This window comes from Neofelis nebulosa, chromosome 12 (genome assembly GCF_028018385.1).
Source record: "Neofelis nebulosa isolate mNeoNeb1 chromosome 12, mNeoNeb1.pri, whole genome shotgun sequence".
Classification (NCBI taxonomy): Eukaryota; Metazoa; Chordata; class Mammalia; order Carnivora; family Felidae; genus Neofelis; species Neofelis nebulosa.
In genome coordinates, this window is record NC_080793.1 from 87,286,899 (window position 1) to 87,306,130 (window position 19,232).

At 41.1% G+C, this 19,232-nt stretch overlaps 1 protein-coding gene across 12 annotated transcripts in view; it reads right to left on the reverse strand.

The window, feature by feature from the left end:
* Window positions 1–19,232, reverse strand: part of RFX3 (regulatory factor X3) — a 292,672-nt gene that overhangs the window by 24,903 nt on the left and 248,537 nt on the right. For all 12 annotated transcript variants that reach the window (XM_058695807.1, XM_058695803.1, XM_058695806.1 and 9 more), the window contains 2 exons: window positions 15,191–15,399; window positions 4,547–4,700 (listed from right to left, as the gene is read on the reverse strand). In XM_058695807.1, the coding sequence (XP_058551790.1) occupies window positions 4,547–4,700; window positions 15,191–15,399 (363 nt within the window). The remainder of the gene's footprint in view (window positions 1–4,546; window positions 4,701–15,190; window positions 15,400–19,232) is intronic.

The window sequence follows — 19,232 nt, forward strand, 5'->3', positions numbered from 1 at the left end:
GTAAAACAGGTATAATAAGGGGCGCCTGGGTGGCTCGGTCGGTTAAGCGTCCGACTTCGGCTCAGGTCATGATCTCATGGTTCGTGGGTTTGAGCCCCGCGTCAGGCTCTGCGTTGACAGCTCAGAGCCTGGAGCCTGCTTGGGATTCTGTGTCCCCCTCTCTCTGCCCCTGCCCCCCACCCTCAAAAATAAACATTAAAAAAACTTTTTAAACAGGTATAATTAAGTTAATAGCCACAAAGCACTTAGAACAGGGCCCGGCACATAAGTAGTATGCACATCACTTGAAATTTTTGGGTTTCTTTCCTGATCCAATTCGACTTCTTGTTGACTGAATTTGATGGTATATATTGGGTCTTGCTGGTGTCTGACCTTCAGATTTTCCACGAAAGCTTCCCCTTGGCCATGCTCCCTTCCATTTCAGGTAGGACCTGTGTGCATGTCTCTGTGTGCCTGCGGTGGTCTCCACCCCTTACCCCCCAATTCTCACCAGCTTCACACAGTTATGAACTCTTTTTGCCCTTTAGATCTCACTTCAAACATCATTTCTGGAGGGCAGGGGGGAGCCTTCCCTGGCCCTCCCAGGCTAGATGAAGGACTCATGCTTCGAGCATTCCTATTTCTCTTTAATTTTGTAGCTCTACAGTTATGTGAATATTTAGTAAATATAAATTCAAAAACTAAAATGTAAGCTTCTTGAATGCGAGGTGAAAATCTCTTTTGTTCATCATTATAACCTAATCATTACAGCATTTGGTCTAGAGTAGGTATGTAAGAAATATCTGCTAAACAGAGGCACCTGGGCAGCTCAGTTAAGCATCCAACTTTGGCTCAGGTCATGATCTCACAGTTCATGGGTTCGAGCCCCATATCGGGCTCTGTGCTGACAGCTCAGAGCCTGGAGCCTGCTTCGGATTCTCCCACTCTCTCTGCCCCCGCACCTCCCACTCATGCTCTCTTTCTCTCTCTAGAATAAATAAACATTAAAAAATTGCTTTTTATATAAAAAATATGTATTAAACAGATGAACAAATTAATTTCAGAGGTAAGTCTGAGAGTAAACATTGGTGAACAAGATTTGTCCAAGATTATACCACTATAAATGTCAGAACCATCAGGAGAATTCAGTTCTCTGGACTCAAAGTGCTCATTTTTTTCCAGGGCATTAAATCTTTGATTACACACATCATACAAAGAACCATGCAATTAGTGTGGTGTAGGTTCTAGAATGAAAAGTAAATGTATAGATCAGAGAGAACGGGGTGTCTAAGGTAGTCGGGGGGGGGGAACTGGGCTCCCCTGAGGAACTGATATTTAAGACGTGACGTAGGACTTAGCATGAGCAAGGGGGAGTTGGGCAGAAGATTCCTGGTAGAAAGAACCATTGACACAGTGGGCCAATGATGAGAAAAGCTTGGTGAATAAGAACAGAGCAAAGACCACTGTGATTACAACAAAAGGAATAGGAGGAGGGAGGTTGAGGTTAATCAGAGAGGCAGGGCCAGATCATGTACCACCTCGTGCACCAAGGAAAGAATTTTGTTCCTTACCTAACAGAAGAGAATACCAATGATGGGTTTTAAGTAGGGATAACACAACCACCTTGGCCCTTTCATAAGACAATACTGACTGTACTAGGGGAGGTTTGGGAAAGAACAGATTTAGTAACAGGGTGGACATAGGGGTCCAGACAGAAAGACGTGTAAAAGATGATGCCCAGGTGTCCAGCATGATCAACTGGGAGAATCGTGGTACCATTTACTGGGAAAGAGCCATTGGTAGACAGATCAAGAGTTTGATTTCATTAAGTATGTAATGAGCTCTCAATAAATAGTGAGAACTATTATTGGGTTTGTGGTTGCTGTTGTGACTGATGATTGAAAACCAATTGCTGCAATTGAGGGTAAGGGTGACTTTTATGGATTTCAGTGGATTTGGGCCCAGGGTGTTGCCCCCACAGGCACTTCTGGACTTGGTGTTTGAAAAGGGCAACCACCTAAGGGGCTAATGCAAATGAGCCTCAACATGCAGAAGCCCTTTTTATTTATTTTTTAACCTCCAATCTGATTTCTAGTGTAGGCACGGGATAACATGGGAGGGACACATGAGAAAACAGCATTTCCTTTTTCTTGAATTTCCTTCTCCTCCTTTCAAGAATCAAGAAATTTCAGAGACGCTAATATGACTACGATCTACGGGTCTATTATGGCCAACAGACGTTATGAGTCCATCAGCGTTGTATGGGGAGAACAAACCTAGAAAACTACGCTTAATTGGCTTGGGCTGAATAATGGATGAGTAAAGACAGCTCAAAGGATTGTCCTATAAATTGGGTAAGGGAGAGAGTAGGCAAAGAAATCAAGAGGTGTGTGTATTAGATTGCGGATCTCACACAAGTGTCTTATACCATATTTTCTGATCTAGATCTTTACTCATATCTTTACCTCATGGGGGAATCTGTCATATTCATCTACATTGTTTACATATAGTAAAAAAAAAAAAGAAAAAGAAAACAGAATGCCTATGGGGATGGTTAATTGGCAGCATTGACTATGTAAGACCGTTTTAACCCTGCTGAGCCAGCAACACCCACACAAGCCTGTGAGGGGGTTGCTCAGTCTTCACACTGTGTGACCAGCGCCCGCCCACTGCCCTTCTTCCCTCGAGATGTGACGGAAGCAAAGACCACACATCAGGATTAGTCACATGGTATTAATTAGAATCCCTGTTACCATTATCCCGACCATCTTCTTAAAGAAGTCCCCGGAACATACGAGGTGGTTGGCAAACATGTTAAACAGACCAAGAGGCATGTCTGTGTCCAAGGTGTTGGGCCCTGACTTGAGAAAATTTACAGTACTTAATCTACGCGCCAACTGGGCATTTGGCAACCAGGTATCTGTAAGACAACTACTGAAAAAGGCACTAAGGGGAGGTCAAATCTAAGAAAAGGCCAGATGGTTTTGGTTCCATGAGGTCCCGCCTATCTCAGCGATTCTTGCTAAATCTCACACACATATATACATCGTTGGCATCATTAAAGCAAAAGCACCATTGAGCGTCTTACAAACACATAACACATCAGCACATGGCGAGGGATTTTAAAGAGGGACAAAGGAATCTTTTCAAGAACATTCTGAATAAGTCTGACATGTATTTTATTTGTATTAGAGCACTTATAAAGGTCCTTGAGGTATTTTAATGTATTTTTAATTGATACCTTTATTATCCTATTTCTTAAGCTAGGAGAATGGTCTCATAATTATTTTGACTTTAAATTTAAACAAGCACATACACACAACTTTAAAAGGCACATGTCTTCTTTACTGCTTTGGGTAATTTGTAATATGCCCAAATTTGGTGCATAATCTAGGAACGTCAGAAGGACCCCCGATTCAGTACAACAAAATACACTGGTGCAGACTTACTGGAGGATTTGTATTTATTCCTCATCATATTAACCAATCCTTGTGTAAATTTACATCAGAGTATCAGCTTTTTGACGCTCGCTGAAAATAAGATATTTTTATTTTCTATCTAAAAATTCTGAAGATGGGGCGCCTGGGTGGCTCAGTTGGTTGGGCATCCGACTTCGGCTCAGGTCATGATCTCACAGTCCGTGAGTTCAAGCCCCGCGTCGGGCTCTGTGCTGACAGCTCAGAGCCTGGAGCCTGCTTCCGATTCTGTGTCTCCCTGTCTCTCTGACCCTCCCCCGTTCATGCTCTGTCTCTCTCTGTCTCAAAAATAGATAAACGTTAAAAAAAAAAAATTTAAAAATTCTGGAGTTACTTTTTTTTTCTTTCTATCTTTAGCAATTAGAAGCCGGGGTTCGAAAATCAGAGTCTGAGTATTTGAAACAGGTCTCCACCACGCATCAGCCACATAACCATTTCATCTGTGTCCTAGCTTTCCACATCAACCTCAGAAACGCACTGTAAAATAGGATAACGTGGTACCTACCTCAAAAAGCTAAGTGTCCAATCCTCTGTCACCTATAAAGGTCTTCAAACTGTGCCTGACACATAGTAAGTATCCCCAAAATGTTAGCTATCCTCACCACCATCACTATTACTAGCCTTCTGAAACTGGATCATTTCTTCTGTTCCTGGGCACTTGGAGGAAGAGTCTACAAAATACATATTTAATTCTGCCCTCTGGATTTGTAGCCCTGCGCCTTACCAGAAACATCAATATTTCTTATTTTCTGTTCAATGGAGGTTCAATCACTTATTTTCTGTTCAGTCACTGTTCAGGCCAGTGATTCTCAAACTTTTCCTTTCCATAGACACCTTTACAACATATTGAAACAGCCCGCGAACTTTCTCGTGATATAATTTATAATTTTAGAAATCTTTTCATTAAGAAAGTAAATATAAGAGGGATTTAAGGACCCCCCCCCCCTTTCAATAACTCTACAGCCCCTGAGGATCTTCCTCCATGGTCAGAAATAATTGCTTTCATCAATAAATAATATATTTAAGTTAAAATGAAATTCAGTTTCTTTTCTCAAAGCCCCGTGAGTCACGGCTCTTGCGGTCTCTCTTACCTCGCCCATGACTGCAATGGGTGTTTCTCCTGTTGCCTGAGCAACACGATGCTCTACTAAGTAGAACATGTACTCGTCGTAGAGGAGACGGATCAGGTGGAAGGAGCCAAAGCTAGCAGCACTGCGTAAGGTTAAGTCCCGAATAACCATTGAGCTGTTTCAAGAGAGAAGACATATATGCAGCCAATGTTAGCGACCAGTTCAACCTACTTTTCTTCCCAGACGAAGTTAAGCGAGAGGGTCTAAGAGGCCGGTGTAGCACACAACCTGCCACGCAATAATTTCATTACTGAAAGCAGTTGGCTCAACTCTTTTCAACAGGCTGAGAGCGACGCCGGGGACGGGTGTGGGGGGGGGGCGTGGTCTCAGTTGGTTAAGCGACCAACTTCAGCTGAGGTCATGATCTCCTGGTCTGTGGTTCGAGCCCCACCTTGGGCTCTGTGCTGACAGCTCAGAGCCTGGAGCCTGCTTCTCCCTCTCTCTCTGCCCCTCCTCTGCCCGTGACTGTCTCTCAAAAATGAAAAAATGTTTAACAAAATTAAAAAAAAAGAATAAACAAGGTGGGAAAGAGGTAGCCCTTAGTGGGTTTCGTTAGATCCTTATCAGACCTAGACAGCTCATCACTGGGAAAAACCATTTCATTGTCACGGGCGAGCCTTCTGATTGCATTACTCTCGCAGATGGATCAGAACTGAACAAAAAAGATTTTTGAAAGACTGACAACTCATCACCACCATAAGGAAAAGCAACTTTGAGGGAAGCCTTACTGATGGGCAAACAACACATCACCACCTCTCAGCGATAACAACTCTGGACGCACACTTGGGAAGAAATAGGTATCTGTGCCATACAAAGGTTGTGAAATATACTAAGTAATGCTTCCAGATGTGGCAATCTGGAACGGAGGTACGTACAGGGACCCCTGCGAATCCTGTCAGAAGGCAAATTTATTAAGTGATTTCAACTTCTGACTGATTTCCATTTAAATTATGGTGATTTTCCATTAGAAGTAAGTATAATACAGTTAATTAAGAAATGCATATGTTTGAAAAAAAGTGAACGTTTAATTTATAAAATATGATACCAAAATGTGAACATTAACACTAACAATATATTCTATTATAAATATATATTGTATATATAAATGTAAAAAATAAATATATCTACTTAGAAAGAGAGAGAGAGAGAGAGAGTGCACGCACAGGTGCACGAGCAGAGGAGCAGAGGGAGAGAGAGAGACAATCTCAGCTGGCTCTAGGTTCTGCATGGAGCCCAGTGTGGGGCTTGATCCAAAGACCCTGGGATCATGAGCTGAGCTGAAATTAACAGTCAGATGCTTAATTGACTGAGCCACCTAAGTGCGTCTTCTCTATTATAATTAAAACAGAAAACAGTCCTAAACGATCCTGGCCTCGCTGAAGATGTGTCAGTCTTGGAGCCTGTCCATGCACTTCAAACCTCCTTAATATTTCTATCTTAGAGTCAGCGGTGGCTGTGTGTGTGTGTGTCTGTGTGTGTGTGTGTGTGTGTGTGTGTGTGTGTGTGCATGCGCGTGCACACGTGTGTTTCTTATCACTTTCATTTTGTGGTCTTTTTTAGAGATTTTTGGCCCAGGAAAACTCAAACAGCCATTATATTCTCGGATAGATGGAATCTATAAATGAAATCTCATAAATGTACAGGCTGATATTCCTATGGCCTGTTTTGCAACGAAGAAATGTAAAATGTCAGGCAGATGGAAAAAGACTGTGCTTCTGTTTTCTGTTTCATTGTCAACTTTATTTATGTAGGGGCTATTAATATATCAAATTCTATACATTTAATTTGGCAAGTGGCAGATCACCAGGGTACATCTGAAACTCTAAGCCCTACATTCTGAATCCGGCTCTTCATTAATTCACTGTCAACTTCACACAAACCATTTCCCTGAGATTGGTTTTCTTCTTGGGTAAAAATAAAAGCCACATTTTTGGTCTTACCTAACTTATATGATTATTTCAAGGATGTGAAATAAACTTATGAATGAACAGATCACTACTTAAATAGAAGTGGTTACAATTATAATATACAGGAGAAGCTGAGTTTCTCAAACTCAGTTGGTTATAGCAGCAGGAACAGAAGGTTATTATATGATGATGGCAGGGGACCTCTTATTGGTGGATTTACTTATTAAAAAGAAAAGAAAAAGCAGGAATTTGGAGTAAGGCAGAGTCATGTTAGCCAGTATGTGATTTTAAGTGTAAGCATGTCATTCAACATTTTAAGGTTCAAGGTTAGTCTGAGGGTCAAATGAAATAATGGATAGGAGATCTTCAGAGAACTACCCATTATGGGGCACCTGAGTGGCTCAATTAGTTAAGGATCCAACTTTGGCTCAGGTCATGATCTCACAATTAAAGGGTTCGACCCCTGCATCAGGCTCTGTGCTGACAGCTCGGAGCCTGGAGCCTGCTTCAGATTCTGTGTCTCCCTCTTTCTCTGCCCCTCCCCTGCTCATGCTCTTTCTCTCTCTGTCTCTCTCTGTCTCTCACGCATAAACATTAAAAATTAAAAAAAAAGAAAACTCCATTACTAATTTCTCTGACGTTGGTTGTAGCAACATTTTTCTAGGTATGTCTCCTAAAGCAAGGGAAACAAAAGCAAAAATAAACTATTGGGACTACGTGAAAATAAAAATTTTCTGCACAGTGAAGGAAATAATCAACAAAACCAGAAGACAACCTGAGGAATGGGAGAAGATATTTGCAAATGACTCTATCTGATAGAGGGTTAGTATCCAAAATATATAAAGAACTTATATAATTCAACACACACACACACACACACACACACACACACACACACACACCCCAATCCAAAAACACACAGGCAGAAGACACAAGCAGACATTTCTCCAAAGAAATCCAGATAGCCAACAGAAACATGAAAAGATGCTCGATCTCACTCATCATCAGGGAAATGCAAATCAAAGCCACAATGAGATGTCACCTCACACCTGTCAGCATGGCTAAAACTAAAAAACACAAGACACAAGAAGTGTTGGTGAGGCTGTGGAGAAAAAGGAACCCTGGTGTGCTATTGGCAGAGATGCAAACTGGTGTAGCCACTGTGGAAACCAGTATGGAAGTTCCTCAAAGTTAAAAGCAGAACTATCTTATGATCCATTAGTTGCACTACTGGGTATTTACCCACATATATAGAAACACTAATTCAAAGGAATACATGCACCCCTCTGTTTATTGCAGCAACAATAACCAAATTACGGAAGCAGCTCAAATGTCCACTGAGAGGTGAATGGACAAAGAAGTGGTGTATATATTCAATGGAATATTACTCAGCCATAAAAAATAATGAAATCTTGCCATTTGCAACAGCATGGATGGGGCTAGAGTGTATAATGCTAAACAAAATAAGTCAGGGAAAGACAGATACTGTGTGATTTCACTCCTATGTGGAATTTAAGCCACAAATGAGCAAAGGAAAAAAAATGACAGACAAACCAAGAAAGACTCTTAACTACAGAGAACAAACTAATAGTTACCAGGGGGGAGGTGGGTAGGAGGACGGGTGAAATAGGGATGGGGATTAAGAGCACACTTATCATGCATGTTGAGCACTGAGGAACGTATAGAACTGTTGAATCACTATATTGTGCACCTGAAACTACCATCACACTGTATGTTAATTATACTGGAATTGAAAAAAAAGGAAAACTACTCATTACCACAGTACTACATATATTAGAGTTAATAATACATTCATTGTCATAAACCGTAGTTCTAGTGAATAATTCCTTAGACTCAAATACCTTAGTGAATACCTTAAGTTTAGAACTCAGTAAGTGAGCTACTAAAAATAGATTAATTCGTTCATTCCTATGCCACAGATAAAAAATTATGTTTATAATTCTACGCACGCCTTTCCTAAAATTTAATGACACATAACCCATTTGTAAAAATCATAAATATAAACACAATACCTATTTGAAATTAAACATTTGTTTTCCTATGGAAAAAATCTTAAAAGGCAGAGAAATCCCTCTACTTAAAAAAGCAAAAGCAAACACAACACAGAAGTAACAGTAAAATGTTGTATAACATTTTTACCTAAACTGATCCAAACTTGACCAGCTGGAGTAAATAATTTCGAATTGAAGCAGAATATTTGGTAATTGCATCTCTTGTTAAAGACAGAAAATATTCGTAATATATCCCAGAGAAGACAAAAGGCTAAACAAACATACAAAATTTCACTAACCTTACTCAAAATTACAAATTAAACACCACATGTCATCTATCGTACTGTAAGAGATGAAAAGGTCCAGTGCTGCCAAAAAAGATGGGAAAATAACTCTCGTTTACTGTTTTTGCGAGTATACATACACAAAACTTTTGTGGTGAAGGGAAATTTGGCACTATGTCTCAAAACTAAAAAGGCAGAAAACCGCTGACTTACCAATTCTAATTCCATAAATTCACACAAATGAACAAAGATAATTTTAACTGTAGCAGTATTTATACTGGTGAGAGACTAGGAGGGAACACTAAATATCCATTAGTTGATGGTGGTTAAATAAATGATGGCTCATTCATATATCAATTGTATGCAATAGTTTAAAGAAATGAGGGAGATTGGACATAAAGGTAGTAACATGGAAAAGTATGATATAATGATATAAAAGTATGATATAAACTATGATATAATGTCAAGTTAAAGAAGTAAAATGTGTGGGAGTCATTTTAATATAACAATTGTATATATGAACATGTATATATGATATAATTGTATCATAATGCCAAAAACCACCAAAATGCTTCAGAATGAGCGGAAAAGGTAATGTTTAAATAACACATGACACATACACATAATAATATTGAATATTGTGAGGACATTAAAAGTTATGTGTTTGAAGATGTTTAATGATGAGAAATGCTTAAGATATAATGTTAAATGAAAATGCTTAGGGAAAGATACAGATAATAAACCATGGTAAATAACTAGATTCCAATTTTATATAACACTAAAAAACCCCAACAATTCACCAGTGGTTATTTCGGGGTATTGAAATTATGATGTAAGTTTATTCCTCATTATTTTTTCCAAGATTTTTAAAAAAAGTTTATTTGAGAGAGAGAGAGAGAGAGAGAGAGAGCACACCAGCAGGGGAGGGGCAGAGAGAGAGAAAGAGAGGGAGAGAGGGAGAGAGGGAGAGAGAGAGAGAGAGAGAGAGAGAGAGAGAGAGAGAGAGAGAGAATCCCAAGCAGGCTCCATGCTGTCAGTACAGAGCCTGATGTGGGGCTCAAACTCACGAACTGCGAGATCATGACCTGAGCCGAAGCCAAACGCTTAACCGACTGAGCCGCCCAGGCGCCCCTTGATTTCATTTAAAAATGTTTATTTTCCCTCTCTTTCTGTTCCTCCCCTACTTGCATTCTGTCTCTCTCTCTCAAAAATAAATAAAGGTTAAAAAAATTTTTTTTAATGTTTCTTTTATGGGGCGCCTGGGTGGCTCAGTTCGTTGGGCGTCTGGCTCTTGATTTCAGCTTGGGTCATGATCTCATGGTTTCTGGGTTCGAGCCCCATGTCGGGCTCCACACTGGCAGCTCAGGGCCTGCTTGGGATTCTCTCGGTCTGTCTCTGTCTCTGGCCCTCCCCTGCTCATGCTCTTTCTAGCTCTCAAAATGAATGAAATAAACTTTAAAAATGTTCATTTTAAAAGATGACTTTATAAATATAAAAAACCAATTCTGAGTCAGTTGAATGTCAATAAATCTTTGCAGGGATAAATATCACAGATAGAGAATGAATTATATATAATATATATTTCTAAGTTCAAATTTTAGGCCTTTATTCCCTTAAGATAGAAAAACCCTGAAATCATGTTAATGACTAAGGAAAATATTCACACTAAGTAGCTTTCTGATAATACTCTAATATGCAAAGTCCACTGATTTTTTCCAAGAGAATTTACCTCCATCCACTCAATAGATGTTTACTGCATTCCTACTCTGTGCCATGGTCTTATTCTAGAACCAGTTAGGCAAAATTATGGTTTTAGCAGAACTCACCTTCTGCTAAGAGAAAACAGTTGAGGAAACCCAAGCAGATACAAAATATAAAGGTAGGTAAATCCTATGGACACAGTAGATCATGAAAAAAACATAAATCGGAAAAAAAACTCCTATAAAAAAATACAGAATCATGGGGACGAGCATTTCAGTTAGGTTGTCAGTAAGACTCTTTCTGAAAAGGTGATATCACTGAGCAGAAACTGGAATGAAGTGAGCCAAGCAAGAACATGTGAACTTTCCTGGCAGAAACGGGAGCAAATGAAAAGACTCTGAGGCAGACCCGGGCTTGATGTGTTCAAAGAACAGCCAGGAGGCTAGTGTGGCTGGAAGAAAGTCAGCAAAGAGAGAACATACAATGGGTCTGGGGGCACTACCTCCTGGTCCGTGTCGGGTCTCCGGGACAGAGCCTTGGATTTTATTCGGAGTATTTTGTAAATCTTGCACAGTTAGGCAGTCACCTTATTTCAGCATAAAATACACATATAATCCTGAAATCTGGTGGAAAATTAAAAACAATCCACTGACCTTCAGTTATAATACCTAGTGATTTTTAGAAAATGCTGATAAGCATGAAATTATTTAAAAAAAAATTTTTTTAACGTTTATTTATTTTTGAGACAGAGAGAGACAGAGCATGAACGGGGGAGGGTCAGAGAGAGAGGGGGACACAGAATCAGAAGCAGGCTCCAGGCTCTGAGCTGTCAGCACAGAGCCCGACACGGGGCTCGAACTCAAGAACCGAGAGATCATGACCTGAGCCGAAGTCGGATGCTTAACCGACTGAGCCACCCAGGCGCCCCAATAAGCATGAAATTATTGTCCCATGTTTAGAAAAGAATCAGTTGAATCATGTTATCGATGCTACTTTAGTATCCCCTCTATGTTGGGCCTTTGCCCTACAGGCCAAGTATTAAATGACACATTTAACAGTTTAGTTGGAAACTTTTTGTCTGACTCGGACTTCTATAAGATATGTTGCAAAAACTGACTAAGTGAATTCCATGTTGCTAAGTTACCATGAATTCAACTTCTTGTACACTCAGACTTATCGAGTTAATTATTTTGTCATGGATGAGAGACTTATGGTCTGGGCGCTGAAACACAGACCCTAACAAATGATCCTCTCTGTGTATTGGGGGAGCTATCACACCCTTCCTCAGAAGAAAAGGGAGAACATCCCTCCTGTGACCCCCATGCAAACTCTCTTTTAAAACAGTGCTTACAGTTGATTCCGAAAGAATATTACTTTTTGGAAGATTTAGAAATTGTCCAGTTGTAAGCAAACTACACTCCCTGTCCCCCCTTTTGAGTCACCGTATCAGAGCTATAAATTTTGTTCTTTAAAAATGGGATATTTGGATGACTCTCAGGGTAGCTCTGAGGAATGTTCTGTTCTGTTAACCACAAAACACACAAGCTGAGAAATGGCCCACATAACTTCTCCATTTCTGCCCAGGAGAGGTGGTAATATTTTTTTCCCGCCTCCTGGGGAGCCAACAGTAGTCCTTCCAAGCCAGGTTAGCAAGGAGAGACCCCCATTTGGAGCAGAGGGTGTCTGTAGCAAGGCTTCAACCTGCTGCCGTCACAGTTCTCTGCCAGCCCATTTCCCCATTTGTATGCATGTAAATAGATACAGAGACCTTGAGAAATTATCAGATTAACTGACTTCAGAACACCAAGGGTCTGTGTGTGTGACTGCCAAACTCTTATTACAAGGCCAAAACTGTGAAGAAGAAGAAAAAAAAAAAAACCTCTATAATTCCGCTTCTCTGATAGTTTGTGAATGCAGTTTTCATTACTCAGTATGTTATTACACCCCGCTAAAAAACAGTTCGGATTTAAGGGCTCTTCGTTTCTAAGCTGTGGACTTTGCCTATAAGCAGGAGGTATGCATCTGTCTGAATATGCCTTGCCTTCTGTGGTCCTGAACTCTATGCCTTTGAGTCTTTTTGAAATGAAAATAATACCCATAATAGTGTCTAATAATAACAAGCCAATTATCCCCAACTCAGGGAGGACAGAGGGCAGACAAGTGATGGTCTACTGGGTTTGTATTTCTGCAGAGAACAAGAAATACAAGTAAGTAATTTTCTCTCCTTTCAAGATACTTGCAATGGATCTCTGTGGAGACGAAGGCTCCAGGGGTATATTTCTAAAACGATATCAACTAAATATAGAAAAAAAAAAAAAACCACAGGAAGGAGTAAGTGCAAGTCTGACATAACAACATAAGAAAGCAGTTAGGAAGGAAAAAAAAACACCTTGCTTTTTTCTGATCTAGAGAATGCACCCAGCTTTTGGCCATATAGGTTTTAGAATAACTGGCTTGTATAACTGGTTTCATCCATCATTCATGAAATACATATACCATCTGTATGACTTTCTGAGAAGAAAATGTTTGAATAAAAAAAGTCAAGTCACAAGCAAATGGGAAAATACCTGAAGCCTTCTTAAGAAATGTTCTCAAATTAAAATTTGGAATTCTACTATTACTATGACTATTGCTGTATCTTCTTGGAGACACTGTGACAATGCTTTCCAAATCTTCTCCACGTAGCGGGGCAAACTTCAACAGTCCTCATCAACATTTTTCTTATTCACACCCAGATCTAAGCTAACACTGGTTTTACTGCACCGTGCCAGGGGGTCACGGAGTCAGGCAACATCTTAATAAAGCGCTTCTCAAATCACATGGGATAAAGGTATTATTAAATGAAGGAGGCACCGAGCTGTGGAATTACGCCATTCCAAAAACAAGACAACAATAATAGAAAACCGGCAGGCTTCCTTTTACTGAGTTGGACCCTGGGCTAAACATGAGACCATTTTCAGGGTGTAAGAGTAAGCTAACTTGTAATTAAGCATCTATAAAGGATCTATGGTACTACTTGAGCTTAAGAAGTAAGAATTGGATGAAATCAAGTAAAATCAGCTGAAAGAAAGAAATCGCTTCCAGTAAGAGCCGAAGCAGCTGCCAACATAATTCAAAGATGCCTGGCATCTTCGTGAAGGGGGTCACAAAGAGAGGGTGTGGGCTTCCGTGTTAACAGGTATACCAGTTCCTAAACTCTGTTGCTTATTTATACACCTTCTCCCTGCAAAGCTAGCTCTGGACTCACCCCTGGACTCACTCATCACCATGATGACCCCAGTGTCTCCGCAGCCAGTCTGGTATGTCCTGTGGTCACGACTTTCTGACACAGACATGGGAGGACAGAATCTAAATCAGGAACCACCTAAACCTCAAGGTAGATATGGCCGTCACGCCCGAGGCAGTGGGGGCATCTCCATCCAAAGAAGCAAAAAAACCCACTAAACTCCTACCAGTAGAAAAAAAATCCCAGAGTCAGAAATATAACTTAATTAATTCATGTTACGAAATGCAAGTCTATCCCTCCATTCATCCCCTGTGTTTCTGGTGTATAAGCCTATGTACAAGGCTCTGCTTTTAGCCCTTGCAGGAGACACATGGTCAACGACTCATCCCAACATTTGATGTCATACATCATGTAATCCGAAGGGCTTTCTCTTCCGGGGTTCCAGGTTGATAAAACCATACGTTTATATCTATATTATTTTGGCCGTTAAGTGACTCGTATTGTACTTAGCGTCTACTAGATTATTGGTTCCTAAACCGGCTATGCATCAGAATCACCAAGAGGAAGCTTTCTGAAGACATTTTCGCATCACCTCCATCCCTAATCACTATTACCCACCCGCCCAGATTTTGATTCATTCAGGAGGGTTTGGGGAGGTACCTACGATTTTTTTACACTAATTTTACACTAATGCTAACACGCAGCCAGGTTTGAAAACAGTTGTGCCTGATAAAATTAAGAAATTAACTAGATGGATGTGAGCATACATCACAATCACCTAAATGACTTTTTTAAAAGCACAGAACAAACTGAGGGTTGGTGGGGCGCTGGGGGGGAAAGCGGGTGATGGGCACGGAGGAGGGCACTTGTTGGGATGAGCACTGGGTGTTGTATGGAAGCCAATTTGACAATAAATTATGTTAAGAAAAAATAAAAGCACAGGTTGTTGCTCCCCATCTGATTGGCTCTGCCGTTTCTGATCCTAACGGTTTGGGGTGTGGGGCCTGAGAATTCGCTTTTCGAAGACGTCTCCTGATGCTCCTGGTCTAGTGACCACAGCTTGCAAATCACCTCACTAGAGAATCAAGCAAGTGGTGTTAAGTGTTCCGGAAAGAAGCCCAAATAATGCCTGTCCGCAGCAGAGAGGACGACACCGGCCCTTTTCTGTCACTGCACACGGCAGCTATGAGACGTCCCCAGCTGAGAACACCAGGGCTTGGAGCAAGAGGTTTCTTCCTCCTGACAGATTATTCCCGTAAAGCTCCTGGAGCGATCCCATGATGCTGGCATCACCGGGGGTGGGCGGAGGGTAATCACCATGGGGAGTCTGCACCCCAAGCCGTCATTCGTGTCTTGTCTGTTGTCTGAGAAGCAGGTACACGCACACACGCGCACACACACACACACACACACACACGCACGCACGTATCCGCAGCGCGTGAAGAATAAAGCTTGGGGGAAAGTGAGCACGATACCTGTAGAAAGACCATTTTAGCAGGAACTGCCTGGCAGCTTTAGGGAAACTGGGCCTCCCCTCGTAGGGCTTCAGCGCCTGCATCATCACGTTGTCCAGCCACGCGGCCCACTGCTCCAGGGTGCTCTGCTGCTGGAGGGTCATCTTGAAGTCTGTCTCCAGTCTCTGAACCATGCTGTCGTCACACTGGCACACCCAGGAGGCCTGCTCCTGGGATGGTACACAGAAAGCAGAGGAAAAGTTCAGCCCCACACCTTTTCCTCCAACGGCAGCCCGCAAACTGGGGGCACGGCGGGAAATTAGCACGAAGGCTTCAAGCCACCGAAGGAACTGGGAAGGTGAACAACCACTTGTCAGCTGTCAAGGAAATGAACACCGCCTGGGTGCACGAAACAGCATGACTTGGGTTTTTCCACATCAGCTGGTCTGCGTGAAGGATCAAAATACGCGATCTCCGGGGGCGCCTGGCGGGCTCAGTCGGTTACCCCTGACTCTTGATCTAGGCTCAGGTCACGATCTCACAGTACGTGGGATCGAACCGAACCCCACATCGGGCTCTGCGCTGATGGTGCGGAGCCTGTTTGGGATTCTCCCTCTGTCCCTTTCCCAGCTCACTTTCTCTCTCTCAAAATAAATAAACATTAAAATGGTGTGGAGCCTGCTTGGGATGCTCTCTCTCCCTCTCTCTCTGCCCCTTCCCAGCTCGCTTTCTCTCTCTCAAAATAAATACACATTAAAAAAATTAAAAATAAAAATAAAATACATGATCACCCATGAAAAAGAGAATCTGAGCCAACAGTCTGCAGTCTTTCCTTGTATTGTTTTTATACTGCCTTCAAAAGTTCTCTCTCTCCCTTTCCTCACCCCCCGCCCCTGGCCCCCACAACCCAATCAGATAAAACTTTAAAGTCAATCCATTTGAGAAGATTTAGGGTAAGTCGGACGGATGAACTCAATGGTACTGGGTGGAAACACATGCTGTATGAGGTTTAGGCTTTGGGAACCACACAACTGAGATACAAGAGTAGCAAAAACAAAACTACTTTTGAGAAAATGTAGACATCTACCTGGCAAGGATTTCGATTACTACTGTTTTCCTTCTGGCTCTGACTGGGAAGTTTCATGGTTGGTAACAGCTGTGGGAACAAGAACTTTCAAAGCTACGTTTCAGTAGTTGCTCTAAGTTTCAGGACGTTTCCAGGGCTATACTGTATTTTAACATTAAAAAGTATATACTCTCAATGTCGAAATATAATCATTTGGTAATATAACGTTTGGCGGAGAATCAGAGGACGTGGATCTTAATACAGGGTGCAAATCAACTAAACTGACCTCAAGTAACCCACGTAATCGATGTGGGCCTCATGTTCCCAGCATATAATAGAGAAATGAAATGTGACAGGAACTTTTAAGCCGGGTTCACTGCATGCAGATAATGTTTTCGAGATAAGCTCCCGTGGAGGGGTGTCTGTGAAGGTCCTAATTCTACACCTAAAACATTGTGATTATGTGTGTATTTTTCTGCAAAGGGTGTTTATAGCTTCCATTCCCCGAGCTCTCAGAGGACAAGTTCATTCGCATAGATAGTTTCAGCTGAATAACCCCCTAATCTTCATTCTCTGGTTCCAGCGTCTCTTCTGATCGTAGAGACATTACCTATTCAAGAGACATTTCAACCGGGAGGCATTTCAAATACAAAATGCCCAAACTGAATTTATTTTATTTCCCCAGGGAGACCACCAGTTTCTTCTAAATTCTCAACAGATGACACCATCCCCTATCCTTCTCTTACCTAATTATTAGCCATAAAGTCTTTCAGAATTACCTCCTAAGTATCACTTTCAAATGCTTTAAGTACACTAAAATAGAATTATAGAAAAACCTGAAAATACAAACAAGCACAAAGGAAAAAAATATTAACGGTATCTAAGATGTCAACGCTAAGAGCTAACTAAAACATGCTGATGTGTAAACCTTTCAAACTTTGCACATATGATATGTGCTGATGCATATATAAATACTTAGGGTAAAAAAAGGATCCTATTATACATTCTAGTAGAGATCCTGCTTAGTTTCACTTAACCTCCATATGATAACTGAATTTCCATGTAGGCAAATGTAGAGCTATATTTATTGTTGAACGACTGAATTTGCTGTAAGGCATGAATATGCCATTATTTACAGAACCAAGTCCATCGGTTCCAGTTTTTTACTATTAGGAAGAACGATGGAACCATCTCTCTTGAAACTATTACCTTTGCAAATTCTGCACTTACTCCTTTATGATAGAATTACATAAGAACAGCTAAGCTCCTTCAACACACCCTGTCAAATGACTCGGAAATTTTATATCAAGAGTCTTGGAGAGTACCCAGGGAAGAATTTAGGCATCAAGGAAAGGACTGGGAAGTTTGTTTTTGTTCTTTGCATTAATGTCCAAGCACTTTAAAAATTGTGGTGAAAAACACAGAACATAACACATATCATCTTACCCATTTTTTAAGAGTGCAGTCTAGGAGTGTCAACCATCTGCTTTTTATTATGCAATCGATCTGCAGAACTTTTTCATCTTGCAAAACTGAAACTCTATACTCACTGTAGGAGGGGGTGTTTTCTGTTTGTTTGTGCACTGAGAATAGGGGAGGATATCGCACTGGTATCTTTGGAGGAATTTCATTTCATTTCTTACCATAAATTCAAGCTCACTATCTACTTGGAAGTCAGCTGTGAGAAAAGACAGGATGATGGGGAACTGAAACCTAACTCAGACAAATAAAACCACAGGACATTGTCTGGCTTTTCAAATGACATTATATGCCATTTTACTACTCTGGAGATTGAAAACATACTGATAACAGAGTATGCTGTAAATATTCCCTTGTGAAACAATCTGGACATTTCAACTCTGTAAACGGCCAAAGCTAAGGGTGACCATTAGAGAGGTTCTCAACTTACAAATAAATTATATCCAAAATGATGAGGAGTTGGTAGCTTCACAATCAGAATGTCTTTTAAATAAACAACCACAAGCGTATGCGATGATGCCGCATCAGGTCGACCTACCAAACCTACTTGCCCGTAATGCAGATGGAAAACTTACACATAAAAATGGCGCCATTGTAATGCTATCGATTCAATGAAACGGAAAATCAATAATGTGGCAGTAGAAAACTCATCTTGAACGCATGAGGAAAAGAAGATTTAATTAGGCGGGAATGCAATGGTGATGAAGATTTATGGATATCCTGAAGGAAACCTGTGAGAACTTTCGAGCTCTTCGGAGCATTATGATATTTACACTGAACTGTAACCTCATTGTTTTACATTAAAGTCTCCTTGATGCAAGAGCCATCACCCCCACAGGCGTCCATGCTACTGAGGTCAATCTTGGAGGGGCAGGGACAACTTCCAGGTGAACAGGAGAGGGTGATAAGATCGGAATGAGAAACGGAAGAAGGAGAACTCCAGGGGACTCTAGGAAAACCCAGCAAACCTCCAAACAGAAAAGGAAAGCCAGAAGGGAGTAGAGACGGAATGTAGCACCCTAAGAAGGAGATAACTGATTAAAACGAGGGTGCGAAGTAAGGTGTAGGGGGACATGAAGGGCATGCCACTGTTGTTCCTGGTCCCCCGAGGAAAGGAAAGAGGATAGAGGGTAGAGGGTAGAGCATACACGTCCCAGCACTAATAACTGTCACGCAGACCCGGGAAAACTTGAGAGCTGAAAGCAGAGGAAGGGAAAAACGTAGCCTCAATTGGTGGGCAGAGGATGAGAAGAGAGGAGGTATAACCCACCATGTATATGCAAAGACGGTCTCAAGGTTGGCAGTTATAACCCAGAAGAACTCACTTGCATAAATACTTCATAGGGTTACAGATGCACAAATATTACAGAAAACCCTTCTCAGCTGTTTATTATTGGGAAGTATTTTTTTTTAATGATATGTAAAAAGCATGTTATTTTACTTATTTTCCCTTTAAATTTATTTATTTAAACTCAAGTTAGTTAACATACAGGGTAGTCTTGACTTTGGGGGTAGAAC